The 17,415-nt window shown below is 27.5% G+C and overlaps 1 protein-coding gene across 1 annotated transcript in view; it reads left to right on the plus strand.

Annotated features, from left to right (window-relative positions):
* Window positions 1-17,415, plus strand: part of LOC100197343 (repetitive organellar protein) — an 84,836-nt gene that overhangs the window by 65,897 nt on the left and 1,524 nt on the right. Inside the window, exons 11-14 of the mRNA XM_065820749.1 lie at window positions 1,992-2,135; window positions 5,040-5,296; window positions 5,374-5,494; window positions 10,998-11,238. Coding sequence (XP_065676821.1) covers window positions 1,992-2,135; window positions 5,040-5,296; window positions 5,374-5,494; window positions 10,998-11,238 — 763 coding nt within the window. The remainder of the gene's footprint in view (window positions 1-1,991; window positions 2,136-5,039; window positions 5,297-5,373; window positions 5,495-10,997; window positions 11,239-17,415) is intronic.

Consider the following 17,415-nt stretch of genomic DNA (forward strand, 5'->3'; position numbering starts at 1 on the left):
GAACTCAATTTTGATTTGAGTTCTGATTCATCTTATGATTTTGATTTTAAGCCTAGTAACTATATTCATAAAGAACCATCTCAATCCAACAGTACAGTAACTGCAGAAATTCCAATAGATGTGTATGCCGGGAACGTTGTCCTAATGGCTAAGTTAAGTGATGTTTCGCCAAATATTTTGCAAAAAGTGACAAGTGCCATTTTAATTGAAGCTGGTGTTGAACTTACAGATATACAATGCAGTAAATCAACAGCCTTTAGAAAAATAAAATTAGCAAATGAAAATATGCCAACCTTACAAAAAGAGGATGTAAAAAATGCAATAGAAGCTTTTCCTTATCCATATGTTATACATTTTGATGGAAAAACTCTTTATGAAATTAATGCAGCAAAAAAGTTCAAGGTTGACAGGCTGGCAGTTCTTCTGAACATTTAGGGTGAGACGCAACTAGGTGTTCCTCCTTTAACTTCCTCTTCTGGTGAGGATCAGTATTCAAGTATTTTGAACATACTAAAGAATATAAACTTGAATCAAAAGTAGGAGGTCTTTGTTTTGGTACAACTGCAAGCAATACCGGGATCAAAAATAATTCAATCATAAAGATATCTAACTATTTAAATAAATATCTTTTAAAATTTGCATGCAGGCATCACATAACAAAATTAAGAGTGGTGCATTTTTGGAAACATACAACAAATTAGTTGACTACAGGACCAGAAAACTTATTATTTCAAAAATTTAAGAGCCTACTTGAACATCCTAATTTTCAGGAGAAGATAACGTGAAGACAAAAGTGAGCTGGCTGAATTAGTTGTGACTTATCTCTCACCCTCTGTTTATAAAATTAGGAAAACTGGAGCTATCCATGATGCCCTTTTTCTTGGTAAAGCAATTTACTTTCTGAAAATGCTACTTTTTTTTTTGATTTGATAAGTAATATTGAATCGTGATATGCAAAAACCACATATGTTACAAAACCAACATTTTTGGTATATTTGAAAAAACCTTTTTAATTCTTATGTGTTAATGATTTGTTTTTAAAGACCACTTGAAAACCGCATATTTACTAATGATGTAAGGTACTTCAGCACATGTTTGATTTTTTCAGAATATCATTGATACTGCACATGAGGAATATTTTTCGCAATAAAATCTCCAAATTTTGCAAAAAAGTTAAAAAAAAATGCGGTGTGATTCTTGAAGACAAATTAAAAAATTGTCGTCATGACTTAAGGAGTATTTTATTTTATTCTGATTAAAATATTACAAATAATAATTGTACATAAAATGAGTTATTCTATTCTTATTTTGAATATATATGTTTGCAAACTATATTATGAATCTAAATAACAAATATTTAATTTAATCGTTGAATAGGTTACAAAAACAACGCCACACCATGTAATAAACATATTTTAGCCGATTTAAAATGTAAGTTATACTATTTTTTGAGAAGAAAGAAAAAAGCATTACTTTTTTAATCAAAAATTCTGATATTTATCTAAACCCTGAAAAAAAAGTTTATTATAAATATTTATGCTAATCTTGCCCTCAAGACACTTAAAGTAATCCGTTTTTGGTCATTTTTGGGTCCCTTTTTTTCCAAACATGTGCTTTGAGGGCAAGGAAATAGTGGTTCAATGGTGCTGAAATTTTTTGTGAGTAAGTTTAACATATTTGCTTCAAATCTAGACAGTTTGGTTTTTCAAATTCTAAAATTTTTTTTTTCTGAACACCCCTAATATATATATAATATATATATATATATATATATATATATATATATATATATATATATATATATATATATATATATATATATATATATATATATATATATATATATATATATGTATATATATATATATATATATATATATATATATATATATATATATATATATATATATATATATATATATATATATATATATATATATATATATATATATACATATATATATATATATGTGTGTGTAAAATATTATTAGGAACTAGAACAATTAGTTACAGTTAAAGAAGAAAAAAAAAACATGGAAGAAGAAATGTATCACATGAAAAAACAGTTTGAAATGAAAAATTTAAAGTTAAAGTTGCTAAGAAACAAAATACAAAGTACTTCAAATCAAAAAGAGGTAAATTATTTGTTTTTGTTTTTAATTTTATATCTAAGCATGTCAATTTCTTACATATTCAAGGTTTTTTAGAAACCATTATTTGCAGTTTTTTAAGTTACAATTTTTTTTATACAAACTGTTATATTCCAAATCCAAAGATTCACCTTTTTTTTTACCCTTTACCTTTTGGATCATTTGTTTGCACCTTTTACACCTTTTTACACCTTTATGATTCATTTATAATAAAACATTTTAGTTAAGTGGATTTTTATGTGAAGAAATGAACACAAACATAATGTAATTTTTTTAAATATCTGGTTTTATTTTTTTTTATGTTAGCTATAGTGGTTAGTTTTGTAGATTTTATATATGTTTATGATATTTATAATTACACATTTGTGCACTGATGCATGAATAAAAGGTAGAGGATGGTATTAGAGTTGTTATTTCTTTTTATACCAAATGTTTTCAAATAAATTTGATGAATTATTGAATCATTTCTTTCTAACTGCAGTATTATAGTTCTCTGTAGACAACTTTCTTCTATTCCAGTAATTTCTGGGGTATCACAGAGTTCCATCTTTACTGTGCTGAATAATTTTAATAAGATTTGTTTATTGGTATTTATATCAGATTTATTAATATTTATGTAAAATTAATATTAGTAATCATACATCTAAAGTGACTCTATTTGCTGATGGCTCAACTATATTGTTTAGCCTTGATCGCAGCTGATCTTAAATACAATCTCCCTTTTGTAAAAGTTTAGGGTTGGTACAGTTGGTTGCTTAGGGCTTACAGTTGCTAGTAAATTTTAATCCAAACAAAACTCAATTATTTACTGCCCAATCAATTATTTACTATCCAATCAATTGTTTGCTACCCAATCAATTGTTTATTACCCAATCAATTGTTTATTGTCCAATCAATTGTTTACTGCCCAATCAATTGTTTATTGTCCAATCAATTGTTTACTGCCTAGAATTATTACAATATTGTTAATGTTTCTATACTGATGAATGATTTTTCTGAGTAATCTACTTTGTACTTTGATTATCTTTTACTACTGACAGGTCATGGAATCTAATCTATTACAAATTTAGGATTTGTTAAGGTTGTCTTTTTTATATTCTCTCTATTTTTTTACTCCTAATTTTATTTTTTGCTTCTATAAATTTTTTTTAATTATTTTATAGAATGCTGTTGCCATGAGCTAATGCTTCCAGTGCTCTCATTTGTCTTTTAGACTCTAAAAGTCCATATTGCATTGTAAACATTTTTAAATTAACTCTAGCCACCAAGATTTAGTCTTTCTGTACCATCTTTTTTTTAAATAGTTTTACGATTGCTGTTTAAGTGAGCTATCATCTTTTTACTTTCAACCAAAACCTTTGTGTTCAAAAAATTGTTCCTTTGTGTTCAAAAAATCTATTGTAACTTATTATGAATTATTAATTTAAAGGTAACAACAACAACAGATTTCAATAATTTTAAGATAAGATAACACATTAGAATTATAAATAATAAATTGTAAAATTTAATGCTAACATAACATAATCTGAGAGTAAAACAAAAATCTAATCTAGATTAAGAAAGTAATTATAAATAATACTAGTTATATTATGATAAACTGTTATTATATTGAATTATTATATTATTATATATTAAAAAAACAATTTTATTAAAAAATAAAACCTCTATATTCTACAGCACAATGAAAGTACCTTTCGTAACATTGTTTTGTAAATTTGAGCGGTTTTGTTTCATAAATTTTTTGTAAAATTGTTTATTAAATTTAAACGATTTTGTATAATATAGTGGTTTTATTTCTTATAACAGTTTTTCATACACCTGACAATGAGGGTATCAATATTCCCTGGAAATATTGTAAAAAATAAATATATTTTTAATGAGAGGAATAAATCTATAAAAAGAAGTTTTATTTTAAAATATACAATTAAACTCTGTTGAAGATGTCAACATTTAAATCAAGTATAACTATACTAAACTATTTGCTATACTATTATTCTTATCTATTGACTTGCTTACCTTGTATTTATTGACTTGCTTACCTTGTAGTAAACCTTATTACTAACCGTTAGATACCTTGTAGTAAACCTTACTACTAATCACTACATAATTTATATAATTTGATAACTTCTATATCATTGTGTTAAATGTATTATGTGATACAAAATAATTAAAGTTTTAAACATTATTTTTAAAAATTTTTTTTTTTTAATTTACGTTTTATAATAAATTTTTTTTTACAAATTTAATATAAGTGTAATAATTAGATAAATACATAATTAGAAGTTAATAAAGTTAGAGTTAGAGTTAAAGTTAGATAAATTAAGATTAAAGTTAAGATAAATTAAGATAAGTTATAGATAATAGAGTTTATAGTTATAGTTATAGTTATAGTAAAGTTTATAGTTATAGTTATAGTTATAGTAAAGTTATAGTTATAGATAAATTAAGATAAGTTAAGATAAATTAAGATTAAGTTAAAGTTAGATAAAGTTAGAGTTAGAGTTAAAGTTAGATAAATACATAATTAGAAGTAATTAGATAATACATAATTAGAAGTTAAAATGTCAAAACATAGTTTTCATACTTTAATATATTTCTCATGATATCTTTTTTTTTTAACTTTATATTTAAATATTTGATACTAAAAAAAAAAAAGGATAAGTAAAAAAAGAATCTTTTTAGCCTTTATGAAAACTTATCTTTTAAGAATTTTAATTTTTGAATTTTGAATCAGAAAAAGAAAAATGCAGTTTTCCGAATGAAAGCTGCATTTTTATTTAAGACAGAAATATATTTTTTTAAAGAAAAAGTTCTTTGTTTTGTTGAGAAAGAAAATTATTTGTTTTAATTATATTTTAATTTGTTGATATAGATAGTGATTTTTTTTAGAAAGCAGAATCTTTCTTATTCCTTCTTCCTGAAATGCAAAAGAAAATTGAGTTTCTTGATAAAGAAAACCAAAAGTTGGAAAAAAACATCGAAGAGCAAGCTCAAAAAGAAAAAGAAAAACTTGCAATGATTGCATTTGAAAAACAAGAGGAAGAGGAGAAACTAAAATTACAAAAAGAAGACTGGGAGAAAAGGATGCTTGGAATTGGTAGATGTATTCATAGCGAGTTTGATAATGCATTAAATTTTAAAAACAGGTTGAATTTTTATTAAGTTTTTATTTTGATATAAACTTATTACTTGGTTACCAGTTTGTTTTATTTTTCAAAAAAAGACCAAAAAGTGCACCATCTATGAAGCCAAAACCACCAACTACTAGTCGTAGATACATGAATGGTGTACGCAAGCACAAAGCACCAACACTAAATCCATCTTTTCTTCAAGCATCTATTGATGTAAGTTTTAATTTTTTGTGTTTTGAAAAAATTTAGGTTTGTTTTATTACCCTTACTACATTTTTTTTTTCACATTTATAGTACAAAGTTGTTTTATTTTTTAAAAGTTTTAATTCTCATAAATACAGAACAAATAATAGAAGATTTAAATTAAAATAAATGCATATATATATTATAGCTGTGAAGCTTATCTTTCAGTTAAAAATTGTACTTTTCCTAATATAGTTTGGTATTATTGATGTTTTCTTTAGCCTAAAACCTGCTGTCATATAGATTTAACCTTTCTTGGCAAAGACTGTAGTGGTAAGCAGAAAGTTTATGTTAATCAGTCTTGCACCCCTTTTAATATGCTAATCTAATAGGCTCACATAAATTCAAGACTGTGTTACACTTTTTTCTGTCTAGCATAACTACTGCTAAATTTTCTTGACTCATAGGTTTTTGCTTCCGCCTTCTTGCTAGTGGAGGTGCAGCTGGTTTTATTATCTTCTGATATTTGTACAGCTCTAAAGCTAAGTTGAATAGTTCTTATGTCAGCAAGTTTTTTTTAAATCTGTTAATTCATTTGAAGTTGTAAAATATCAGAGTATTAGTGGTTTTTTTGGCATGGATGGTATCCTTGATAATGTGTTGTGCATTGTTAAGGTCACACATAGAACCCATGGCTACAACTTTAGATTGATTAACAGGAAGGAGATCATTTTGTAGCTTAGAATTCCATGTACTATCTATTTTTGACTTTCTTTTTCTTATAGTTTATAATAATTTATAATTTTTTTTTTATTCAGACATATAAGTTGTTTTATCAACAATCCGACTGTTTAGTTTTGAACCACATTTTGCTCTCAAAGCATTGTATTCATAGCTTTCAAAGCATTGTATTCATTTGTAATTTCAGGTGTGCGCTACTTTTGCTTTTCAACTATTTTTCAGGCAGAAGTTTTACCTAAAATTATTCAACATAAAAACCATAGTTACAAATAAACTGTTTTGTCCATAGTTTTAAAAAATAATTTTGTTTTATTATTTGTTTTTTGATAATTGGTGCTCCAAAGAAACCTTGCAAAGCTTTAAACTAAAATATTTATACTGCCTTTTTTTATCAATGTTGGATATATGGTCAGACATCAAATGGAACAGAAGCAGACATAGAACATTGGGTCTCCTAATTAGTAGCATTCACTCTAACCACTGCCCATTTGCTGCTCATATTTTGCAACCATATTTAGGGCAGTGGTTTTATCATTTTTTTGTGGTCTTAGAAGTATTTTATTATTTGTAGAATCTTACATTTTAGAAAATTCACCAACTTTTTCGTTTATGAGACTATAATAAGGCTGAATATATAGGCTGTTTCAGAATTAACAGCTATCATCATTTGCTTTGCAAAGACTCCAGTAGTCACATGCTTGTCTTGGGGATGTAATTATATTTAAACTCATCTATTTGTCATGAAATTGGGTTTGAATCATCTTTTACTCAGGTTTTCATAACTTTCTTCAAAGACTATTTTGATCACTTCCGTTGTGGTTTGTGCTCAAGTAGTTCAGGCCATGTTATGGTCCCACTAAAACTTTTATCCCTTCTGCATTAAATTCATCTTATCATTACACTCCTTACTATAAGGCTGACTGGGATTTCTAAGATTTTCTTTGTAATGGTCTTATATCTTTTACCCCTCTGTTAAAAGTTTTGCCTTCTTTACAATTTCCTGGATTCTGACAGGCATTTATCTTTTTTATTTTTTGTTTTGCTGATTTTAGATCAAGCCTCACTGAACTTTATTGTTTTCTCTTTCTTGTGAAGTTTTTGTATTTTTTTGTATAATAAGTTCCTTTTTCACCAGAGTAACTCTCTTGAACACAATAAGCTTTTTGTAATTGCTAGAAATTAATTAAAATATATATTGTCTGATGCTAAAGTCCATTTTTTTCTGATTTATTTCAGAATCTCATGTTAATCCCATTTTTTTCTTCAGAAGTTCTAGAAACCAAAAAGATACAATAAATATCTTTAAAAGTATCATTAAAGATTCATTAAAGGCAAGTTTAACATTCTGTCTCTCATACATTGATCTGATGCGATACTTATCTGAAGAATAAGGAAGAATTATTGAAAATAGCTTTTCTAATTTCTCTGTTGAATTTAATAACCATACTCTTTTTGGCATTTCAGAGAAATAGGTTAATTCATTGTTAGGCATCGGAAGTTAATTACTCCAGTGTTTGCTTCTTGTGTTATTTTTCACTGCTTCTACAGCCTCAAGTCCTTACATCATTCTTGTCACAGTCTTATAAAAACCTTCGCCAAAACTTTATGTCTAACAAATGTTAGACTAAATTTTGTTTCCCTATCTTTTTCTTTTAATTAAATTCACCTTCCCAAAGTGAACTTAACAAAAAACTACTACACTGTAGGCAGCTCCAGAGGGGACCACTATAGTCTAGGAGTCTGTTAATTTTATTTAAATTAGTTTCTCTCTCTTAACCCTAAAATCCAAAGTGCAAAACCACTACATGGAGAAACAGATATTAAAGGCTTTTGATTAAATCTGGAATATTTCCATAAGCTTTTTTATATTGTGTAAAGTTTATGATATTGAACTACTCTTATCTAATAGCTAATATCTAAAAGTGTTAAAATTGTTTTTAATTGACAAATTGTTTTGACAGCAATCTTCCAGTAATCTCTTGGGTATCACAAAGTTCGATCTTTTTCTCTTTATAGATTTTTGTCTATATATTTTTATTGTTTTTTGTCTAAATTAACATTATTTTTAGTAATCTTACTGCTAAACTGAAATTTGCTAAAAAATTTGCTAAGAAATTTGCTTAAAAAATTTGCTAAAGATATATTTACTCTAAACATAAAGTAATCACTGGTAAGAACAGGTTTTAAGGCAATTTTGAATGCAATCTTTTTTCTGTGACTTATCAAACATGTCTCAGTTGTTTACTAGTAGTTTTTTTATTTTGCTGGTTTTTCTATATTAATAAATGGCAACACTCTTACTGAATCATATACTAATATATTGAAAAATGGCAACACTCTTACTGAATCATGTACAAAGTGGCCCATAAGTCACTTTACATTTTAGAAATTAAATAACTTTTTCTTAAATGGCTGTATTTTGTTAATTCTTTTTTTATTACAAAGTTAAGAGTCTGTAAGTTAGTTATGACTTAGTTACAAAAGATAATGTCTTTTAATTAGCCTCCATTCTCAGCTTCACAAAGTCGAGCTCTTTCTAAGCTATTCTCCATGACACTTCTTAAGGTCTGAGGTTGTAGGGAAAGAATTTCCTGTCATATGTTTGCCTTAAGTTTTTGAATAGTTTGGGGCTTATTTGCAAACACTTTGTTTTTGAGATATCCCTAAAGCCAAAAGTCATGTGCTGTCAAATCAGGAGAAAATGGAGACCATTCAAAAATCTGTGATTCTAGGGAAACACAGAAAATGGTTTCTCCAATAAAAGATTTATTAGCAAACAAGTAGCAAAAGAAAAGTATGAAGGAATAAGAAGTAAAAAAGACTGGTAAAAAAATGGTAGGGAAAAACTTTCATAAGTTTGAGGTTAATAATATACCAAAGAAGAAAAAAATAACCCGAAATGATAAAGAAAATTATTGTTATTTCTGGTTTTTCTGTGCCCCAGAATCTGGTATTCTGCTTATTCACATGTCAAATGGAAATAAGCTTCATCTCCCATCAACTTGTGAATAAACTCATTGTCATTTCTTGCAGTTCTCTGAAACCTGACAGCATAATTTAAATGTTTTTGAAAGTCTGGTGTTTGTAAAGATTGCACTAATTGAACCTTGTAAGGGTACATGTGCAAGTCTCTTTGAATGCGCTGCAGAGAGCTCTGTGAGATGCCAAGTTCTTGAGAATGCCTTCAAGTGGATGTGGTTGGGTTCTCTACAATGCTATGGTTCGCAGCTTCAGTATTTTCATGTGTATGTACTGAACGACCTCGCTACTTCTAGACCTATCACTTACAGAGCCAAGCTCTTGAAAACGCATCACTAGGTTCAATATTGCAGGTCTATTACGGAGATGTCGAACATTAAATGGTGCATATATGATATTTGCGTTGCAAAGTTTTCAAAGTAAAATTCAATTATCTTCACTCGTTGTTCTGTTGTGAACTTATCCATACCAAAAAACTCCAAAGGTTTTTAATTTTTTAATTCTGAAAAGAGAAATAGAAATATATTATTAGAAAAAAGTTATTTAATTTTTAAAATGTAAAGTGACTTATGGGCCACCTTGTGCTTATATATTGATGAATGGCAACACTCTTACTAAATCATGTACTTATATTTTCCGGATTTTTCACTACTGTTATTTTTACTTTTGTTCTTAACAAGTTTTTTTTTTTTTGTCCTCAGTAAAATTTGAGTATATTTTGGCATTCTTTCACTCAGCAAAACTTTGCATTCTGGGTTGCTAAAACATAAGTTTATTTAAGTATATTTGGTTGCTATTTGAATTCATTTTTTTCAACAAGATTTTTAAAGAGACATTCTTTTTAAGTCAGCAAGTTTTTAAAAAGTTTCATAAGCTTTCTTTTGGAGTTCTTAATAATATTTGGTGATCTTTGCTTGCAGCCAATAAAGTTTTTCAAAAACTTTTTGAAAAACTTTTTTGGTTAAAAACAATGCAAACAGTAGTAAAACACTGATGATGAAAATTGTACTAAGTAGTATAAAAAATAAACACTGATGATAAACACTGTACTAAGTAGCAAAAAAAAAAATACTGATGATAAACAACTGTACTGAGTAACAAAAAAATAAAATCCGATGATAAACACTGTACTAAGTAGCAAAAAAAAAATACTGATGATAAACACTGTACTGAGAAGTGATGCAAAATAAACAATGATGAAGAATGCTGAGTATTGATAAAAATAAGCTCTAAAGAAGAACACTGCATGGGATTATGAAAAAAATAAACTGACAAAACTCACAGCTCTAGAATACGGAGTAGCAATAAAAAAGACTGCTTTAGAACACAGAGTAGCAATAAAAACACTGCTCTAGAACACAGAGTAGCATCAAAAGCACTGCTCTAGAACACTGAGTAGCAATAAAAAACAACTGCTCTAAAACACAGAGTAGCAATAAAAACATTGCTCTAGAACACAGAGTAGCAATAAAAAATACTGTTTTAGAACACAGAGTAGCAATAAAAAATACTACTATAGAACACAGAGTAGCAATAAAAAATACTGGTTTAGAAAACAGCTGCAGAATTATGGTTGGAGTTTTTGCTCAGAACCAAGAGATCTGAGGTGCTATGCAGGCCCTAACCCATTAAGTGACATAGATAATGAAGGAGGCATAAGCTTCTTATTTCAAACCAATTATTAATTAACAATTAATCTTTTCTTATTTTTCGGAATTCATATGAACTAATTTTTCAAAAGTCTATTTTCTTTTTTTTTTTTTTTCTTTTTCAAAACTAAATATAAATTTTTTTTTATGATCTCAATTTTCAGACAAACTGGCAATCTATTAACTTACCTGTACTTAAGAACAATTTGTTTAAAGAAAGTTTTTCTTCCACTTCACATCTTTCCACTAGGCAGTTAAATCCAACTGAAGCATTCCAACAAATAATAAGAGATAAAAATATTGTTCAACCAAGGATATTAATGCTAGAAAATGAAGAAGTGACTTCTGGAAAAAGGTTGTTAGCTATGGGTGACAAAGTTTATGCTAAATTAAAATGCAACTGTTGTAAGTAATTTTTTGTTATTTTTTTTATTATTCAGTTTGTTTACGTCTATATTACATATTATAAGTTTACATTTTTATGCTGTAGTTTCCTTGTTGTTTGTGTTTTGTATTATTGTTATTGTATTTTTATATTGTTCAAATTAGCATGTCTAAAAATATTTATGCTGATGATTAAATAATAAAACTAAATCTGTTCACTACTATCAGTTTACAAAAGCAAAATCTGTTCATTACTATCAGTTTACAAAAGCAAAATGCAAGTTTAATAAAATATGTGGTATATACTGATCAATAAAATTGAATTAATTTTTTTCATATAGCAGTTGTTACTATATTGTGATTCCAAATAATTTCTTAAATTTAAATTAATTTTATTTGATATACGTTGCAATAAATTACAATACCCAAACACCCAGTAGTTAAACTATTATTTAGGGCTGAAGTTATTTCTAATCTTCAGTATTTTTTGGTCCTCAAATTATATATCTCATCTATAGTATATAGTATCTATAGTATATAGTATTTTGGGGTCCTGAAGTTATATATCTAAATTCTAGTATTTTCGTTTCCTTAAGTTATATATCTAATTGTATAAAAGAAAGTGTAAAAAGTTGTAGTGTTATTTGTTTTGCATGTTTTTTATTAAAACTATAAAGCATGCAAAAATAAAATATATGTAATACATGCTGTTATATATAATAATTTTACTGTTGCATGTTTAATTATGGTATATGTTGACTTTAACTAAATAATAAACAGAATCAAGATCATTAAATTATTCATAACATTTAACCAAGCTTCACTAACATAACACTTTTAACATATTCTAGTCTTTCTAAATTCTGGTAACTAGTTTCCAGTCTTTCCAAAAAAACTAGTGTTGTTGTGATTATTAAATAATTTGACTGTCGACTAAATCAAGTAGAATATTTTCTAAAGTCGACTAAAATCAACTAAAATATTTTAAAAATTGAATAAGTCAACTAAAAGTTGATTTAGTCGAAATATGAGAATAATTTATTTTTTTGAAATAGTCATAAAAATAATTAAGTAGTTTATTTTTACTTTCTATTTTTTAACATTATATCATTAATGTTAATGAAGCTAAAAAATATGAGAGAGCGGTAACTGCTCCGATAACTGGGCAATATATTCCCAGACCCCAATGATTTAGGGACTACTTTAAATACTTGCTAAATATCAAAGTATTTACAATCATATTTACAATATGATTGTATAGATGACATTTAGACTTTCAAGCTTCACAACTTAATTTTGCTCCAGGACCCCAAGCTACCTTAAAGTGAACCTGTATGAAAGTATTTATGAAAATCATCAAGGAACAAAAATCATCGAGGAACAAAAGGAAGAAAACTAATGAAATAAATTGGACAAACCAAATAAAAAAAACTGATAGTTTAATTAGGTATAACTTTTAAGTTCTTACTGTCTTATTGCAGATAGGAAGAGCATAAATGATGCTAACATGCTATGAATTAGATAAAACTTTAAGAGAGTAAACAAAAAATAGATAACAGTTATAATTAATTATGTCATACTTTATAAAATAGCCATTCTATTTGTACACTGCCACCAGCAAATTATAAAAAACTTTTTAGTAAGTTCTGTTAGAATAATGTTTTTGTGTTTGCGGTTTGCTGACCAACACTTACAAGGATTTGCTGTCCAATTTAAGTAAGCAGTCTCATGCAAAAGCTAATATCATTTGCAATAGGAACCATTCTTTTCCACATCTTCATGTGTGCATTTTTTTTTGTAGAGATTAGTTTGATTGTTTTCATTTACACTTCTTTTTCTTAGGAAGTAGAGCTGAATCATCACCAGTTCTACTAGTCACCTGTGATGGTTCATCAGAGTCAAGCAGCCTTTTATTGAGAAGGATTTATAGCATTTTTTTATTGCAACTGTATAATTGACATTCCTATTAAAGTTAAACAATGTTTTAAGTTAAGGTTGTAGTGAAGATCTATCTGTTCAACTACTGAAATTACCTCTGAAATGCAAATACTTGAGCTGGTTATTTTTGTAATCTTTTTTAGTGGTTTGAAGAGTATGATACATTTATACATAACTATAGTTAAATCAAATTGATGTAACAGTCAACAAATTATGTGTACTGTTACACAGCCAAGTCATAAACTAAACAAAAATGCCCACAGCTTAGTTAACATATTGTGGGTATTCTATTTAACTCAAAAATCCCTGTTAAGAGAAACCAATCATTTAAGTTTTCTTTCAATTTAAAACTTTTATAATCTTATTAGGTGTTGACATTTAAATACACCGTAATGTTAAGTGTTTATTTAAGAAAATATTTATAGCTTTTACTTCTTTTTTTTAATTTAAAAGCTTTTAGCCTAAATAAAACACCCATTTTATGAGTTTTTTTTTGTTTTTTTGTTAATTCACCTCCTCTAGGCCGAGAAGGCCACTACAGATGAGGAGGCTACTTAATTTAATGTTAATGTTAAATGTGTTTTTATAATCAGAGATTAGTGTTTCCTTCGAGTTGTATTTTGCCAATTCGTAGAGCGTTGTAAACTTTACAATACTGCATCATTAAGTTGAAACTGCCAATTTTCAATTTAACGTCTTTAGCTAGTATATCAGCGATATGCACTTCAATGAACCAGTTCATACCAACAAAATAAAAAAGAGACACAGAATATTTGGCAGCCGAATATTTGGTGACACAAAACCACTATTCGTGACATCTCTTGTTATAATAGTACATGCTTTTGTTTTTAAACGAACAAACAAAATGAAAGATCGGAAAGTTAAATCTAATGGAAAGATAAAAGGAATAAAATACATAAACAATTATTAGTAACAAATTTTTGCTTGAATTTTTTGCTTTTATACTGGACTTTGGCCAAACACCTTTGAATTTTTTTTAACCAATACAACTTTTTCTGCTTCTTCCCTCCCACGGCTCCCACGGCTGCATGTGTTCCATTTTAAATATTTTGCCGTCTTTGTTCATTCTTGATCGAGGATTTTCTTTAAAGTTGTTTTCCGTATATCACTCATGCGCACATATCCCCGTCATATAGTACTGTTTTGAAAAGAATTAGTTTTCATAATAAAGATTTTCTTGAATTTAAGCAGAATAGTAGGCTTTGTACTAGTTAATAAATTATCCTTTTTGATTGCCTGCCCAAGCCAAAACCCATTGTACTTGCATGGACACTCACATTGCGCTTGTCCCTATTTTAGTCAGTCGATGAACATTCCACTGCGCTTGTTTCTATTTTTACTGCCATTCGAATAGCTGTTTGTTGTTTATGCTTGCATACACATTTACATCATAGACTTTATTTTCTGCAGCTTCTTTGCGTTATGATATAAGGATCTTTTTTTTCTTTCAGTATGCGTTTGTTTAGCTCATATTGTTAAAAAGTTATTTTGATACACTGAGGCCAGGGTTCAATGACTATTTTCCTATATTTTTTATATCTTATTGCTCACATATATGCTTTGAAATCATTCACCTATTCTTTTTTTATCGGTATCCGATCAGTATGTGTTTTATTAGTTGGGAATCCACCTTCTATGAATCCATGAAATGCTACCATTTCCCTATTCTCCCTAAACCTGAGAGAGTCATTTTGAATTAAATTTGTTAATAAGTTAAATATTGTTATAAATTTAAAATAGAATAAATTTAAATAGAAATAAAAAGCATAAGCTTTCACAGATAATAGTAACTTTAAATTTTAATTATCTTCTCCTATAATTGCTAATTTTGCTCTCTGAACACCTGTCACACTTTGCATAAATACTCTAGTAACACTTAAACTTTTTTCGAGAATCTTTTATAGTTTCTTCCCTCTATATATTAACAGCCTATTTTTGATGATCGATACAAAAGAAATTTGTTCTGAGAATCAAACTCATTACTCTTTTAGGGTTAGGGTTAGGGGTAACCCTGATGAAGCAACTATCCAAAATGAAGTTGATAAATTGTGATGCCATATGCATACATATGCATAGTCACTTTACTATACATATGTATGGCATCACAACAAAAGAATATCATCAACCTTCTTTAATTAATAGAAATTAGTGAGAATTCCAAAAACTATAGTAATTTATCCAGTACTGTAGAATCTTCCACAAACTTTTATTATTTGATGGTTATTTTATGTTTTTTTTATATTGAATATATATATATTTTTTTATTAATGTTTGTTTTTTCTTTAATGCAAGTCTGCGAAGCCCTAAAAAACAGAATTATTATCTGAAAAACAGGCTAATTTATAAGATCATTTTAACAAATATTTCTGAATACCATAAATAAAAGCATAAAATACAAAACATAAAACATAAAATACAAATGACAAGAACTGCTTATTTACATTCTTTTTTCCTAAATTTGTACTTAGTTTTCTTTTCGGTTTCTGTTTTGATTCTATATTTTTTTGGTCTTCTATAACCTTTTTTTTTGTTGATCTTCTATAACCAAACTTTTCGTTGGCCATTTTGCGCAATGCATAAGTGTTATAGAAAAAGAAATGAAGCAAAACAGTTGTATTTTTTATTCGAGATGTTTAAATAAAAAAGAAGTTTTAAGAAGTACTTATCTCAAAAATCTCCTCGTTTTTTCTCCTTTGTAAATCTGTTTCATGTTATCTTTTATCAACCAAATATTTTTCGCAGATAGAGCGTAACTTTTTGCACTTTCTTTAATGATCTTTAATGATTCAAATTGACTTAAATTTACTTTCATAAGTGTTAGTGCCATGTTTCTAAATACTTTCATAAGTGTTAGTGTCATGTTTCTAGATACTTTCATAAGTGTTAGTGCCATGTTTCTAAATACTTTCATAAGTGTTAGTGTCATGTTTCTAGATACTTTCATAAGTGTTAGTGCCATGTTTCTAAACACTTTCATATGTGTTAGTGTCATGTTTCTAAATACGTTCAAAAGTGTTAGTGCCATGTTTCTAAATACTTTCATATGTGTTAGTGTCATGTTTCTAAATACTTTCATAAGTGTTAGTGTCATGTTTCTAAATAGAAATAAATAGGAAATAAAATAATAGTAACTAGCAATTATCTAAATTTTTTTATTAACATCGGGACAAAATAATGAATTCTTGTAAAATTACCTCAAGCTATTTTTTTACTAATTTTTTCAACTATTTTTTGTGTTGTGAAAATCTTCTCTCTAAATTTGTATTTCCATGTGAAGAAAGTTAAAGTGTTACCACAACAAGATGAATATACTTCGAATTGTCATCTACTTAACAGCAAAACTAGTCAAAAAATCATGTCGCTTAGTTAAAAAGCTGAAGAGTAACGTGCAAAAGATAAAAAATTTTTTAGAAATGTATGCAATTATCTTTTGAATCTCCACATCAAGTCTATGGTTTTCAAGTTTTTTTGAATCTCCACATCAAATCCATGGTTTTCAAGTTTTTTTTAATCTCCACATCAAGTCTATGGTTTTCAAGCTTTTTTGAATCTCCACATCAAGTCTATGGTTTTCAAGTTTTTTTGAATCTCCACATCAAATCCATTGTTTTCAATTTTTTTTGAATCTCCACATCAAATCCATGGTTTTCAAGTTTTTTTGAATCTCCACATCAAATCCATGGTTTCCAAGTTTTTTTGAATCTCCACATCAAATCCATGGTTTCCAAGTTGTTTTGAATCTCCACATCAAATCCATGGTTTTCAAGTTTTTTTGAATCTCCACATCAAGTCTAGGTTTCAAGTTTGATACAGGCTTTATTCTTTGATTGCAGAATAACATCAACAATAACTAATTTCGAGAGCAAATTCTATAAAAGTTTCCGCATTATTTCGAACAACTTTGTAATAAATGGCTGCTTTGTTTCTAATGCACAAGTAAAGCCTTTAAAATCATACGTAATAAAATTGGGTAATAAATACGTAATAAAGTTTTTTTTTATAAGAAAGTTTTAGTTGTTACAATACCTGCTTTATCATAAATTCGTTTCGGCTTAAGTTTTAAAGATTATTCTCGCAACTGTCAAACCATTTACACTCAATAAAATATCTGGAATCCTTATCCAATGAGCAGAGTCTTAGCATTATGTAGCTTTGTGGCTCAGTAAATGATTCCACATGAAAATATGCTCTAATCCTTTTTATAGAAAACTTAATTTGGATTTAATAGCTTAGCTATTA

Source organism: Hydra vulgaris, chromosome 15 (assembly GCF_038396675.1).
Source record: "Hydra vulgaris chromosome 15, alternate assembly HydraT2T_AEP".
Classification (NCBI taxonomy): domain Eukaryota; kingdom Metazoa; phylum Cnidaria; class Hydrozoa; order Anthoathecata; family Hydridae; genus Hydra; species Hydra vulgaris.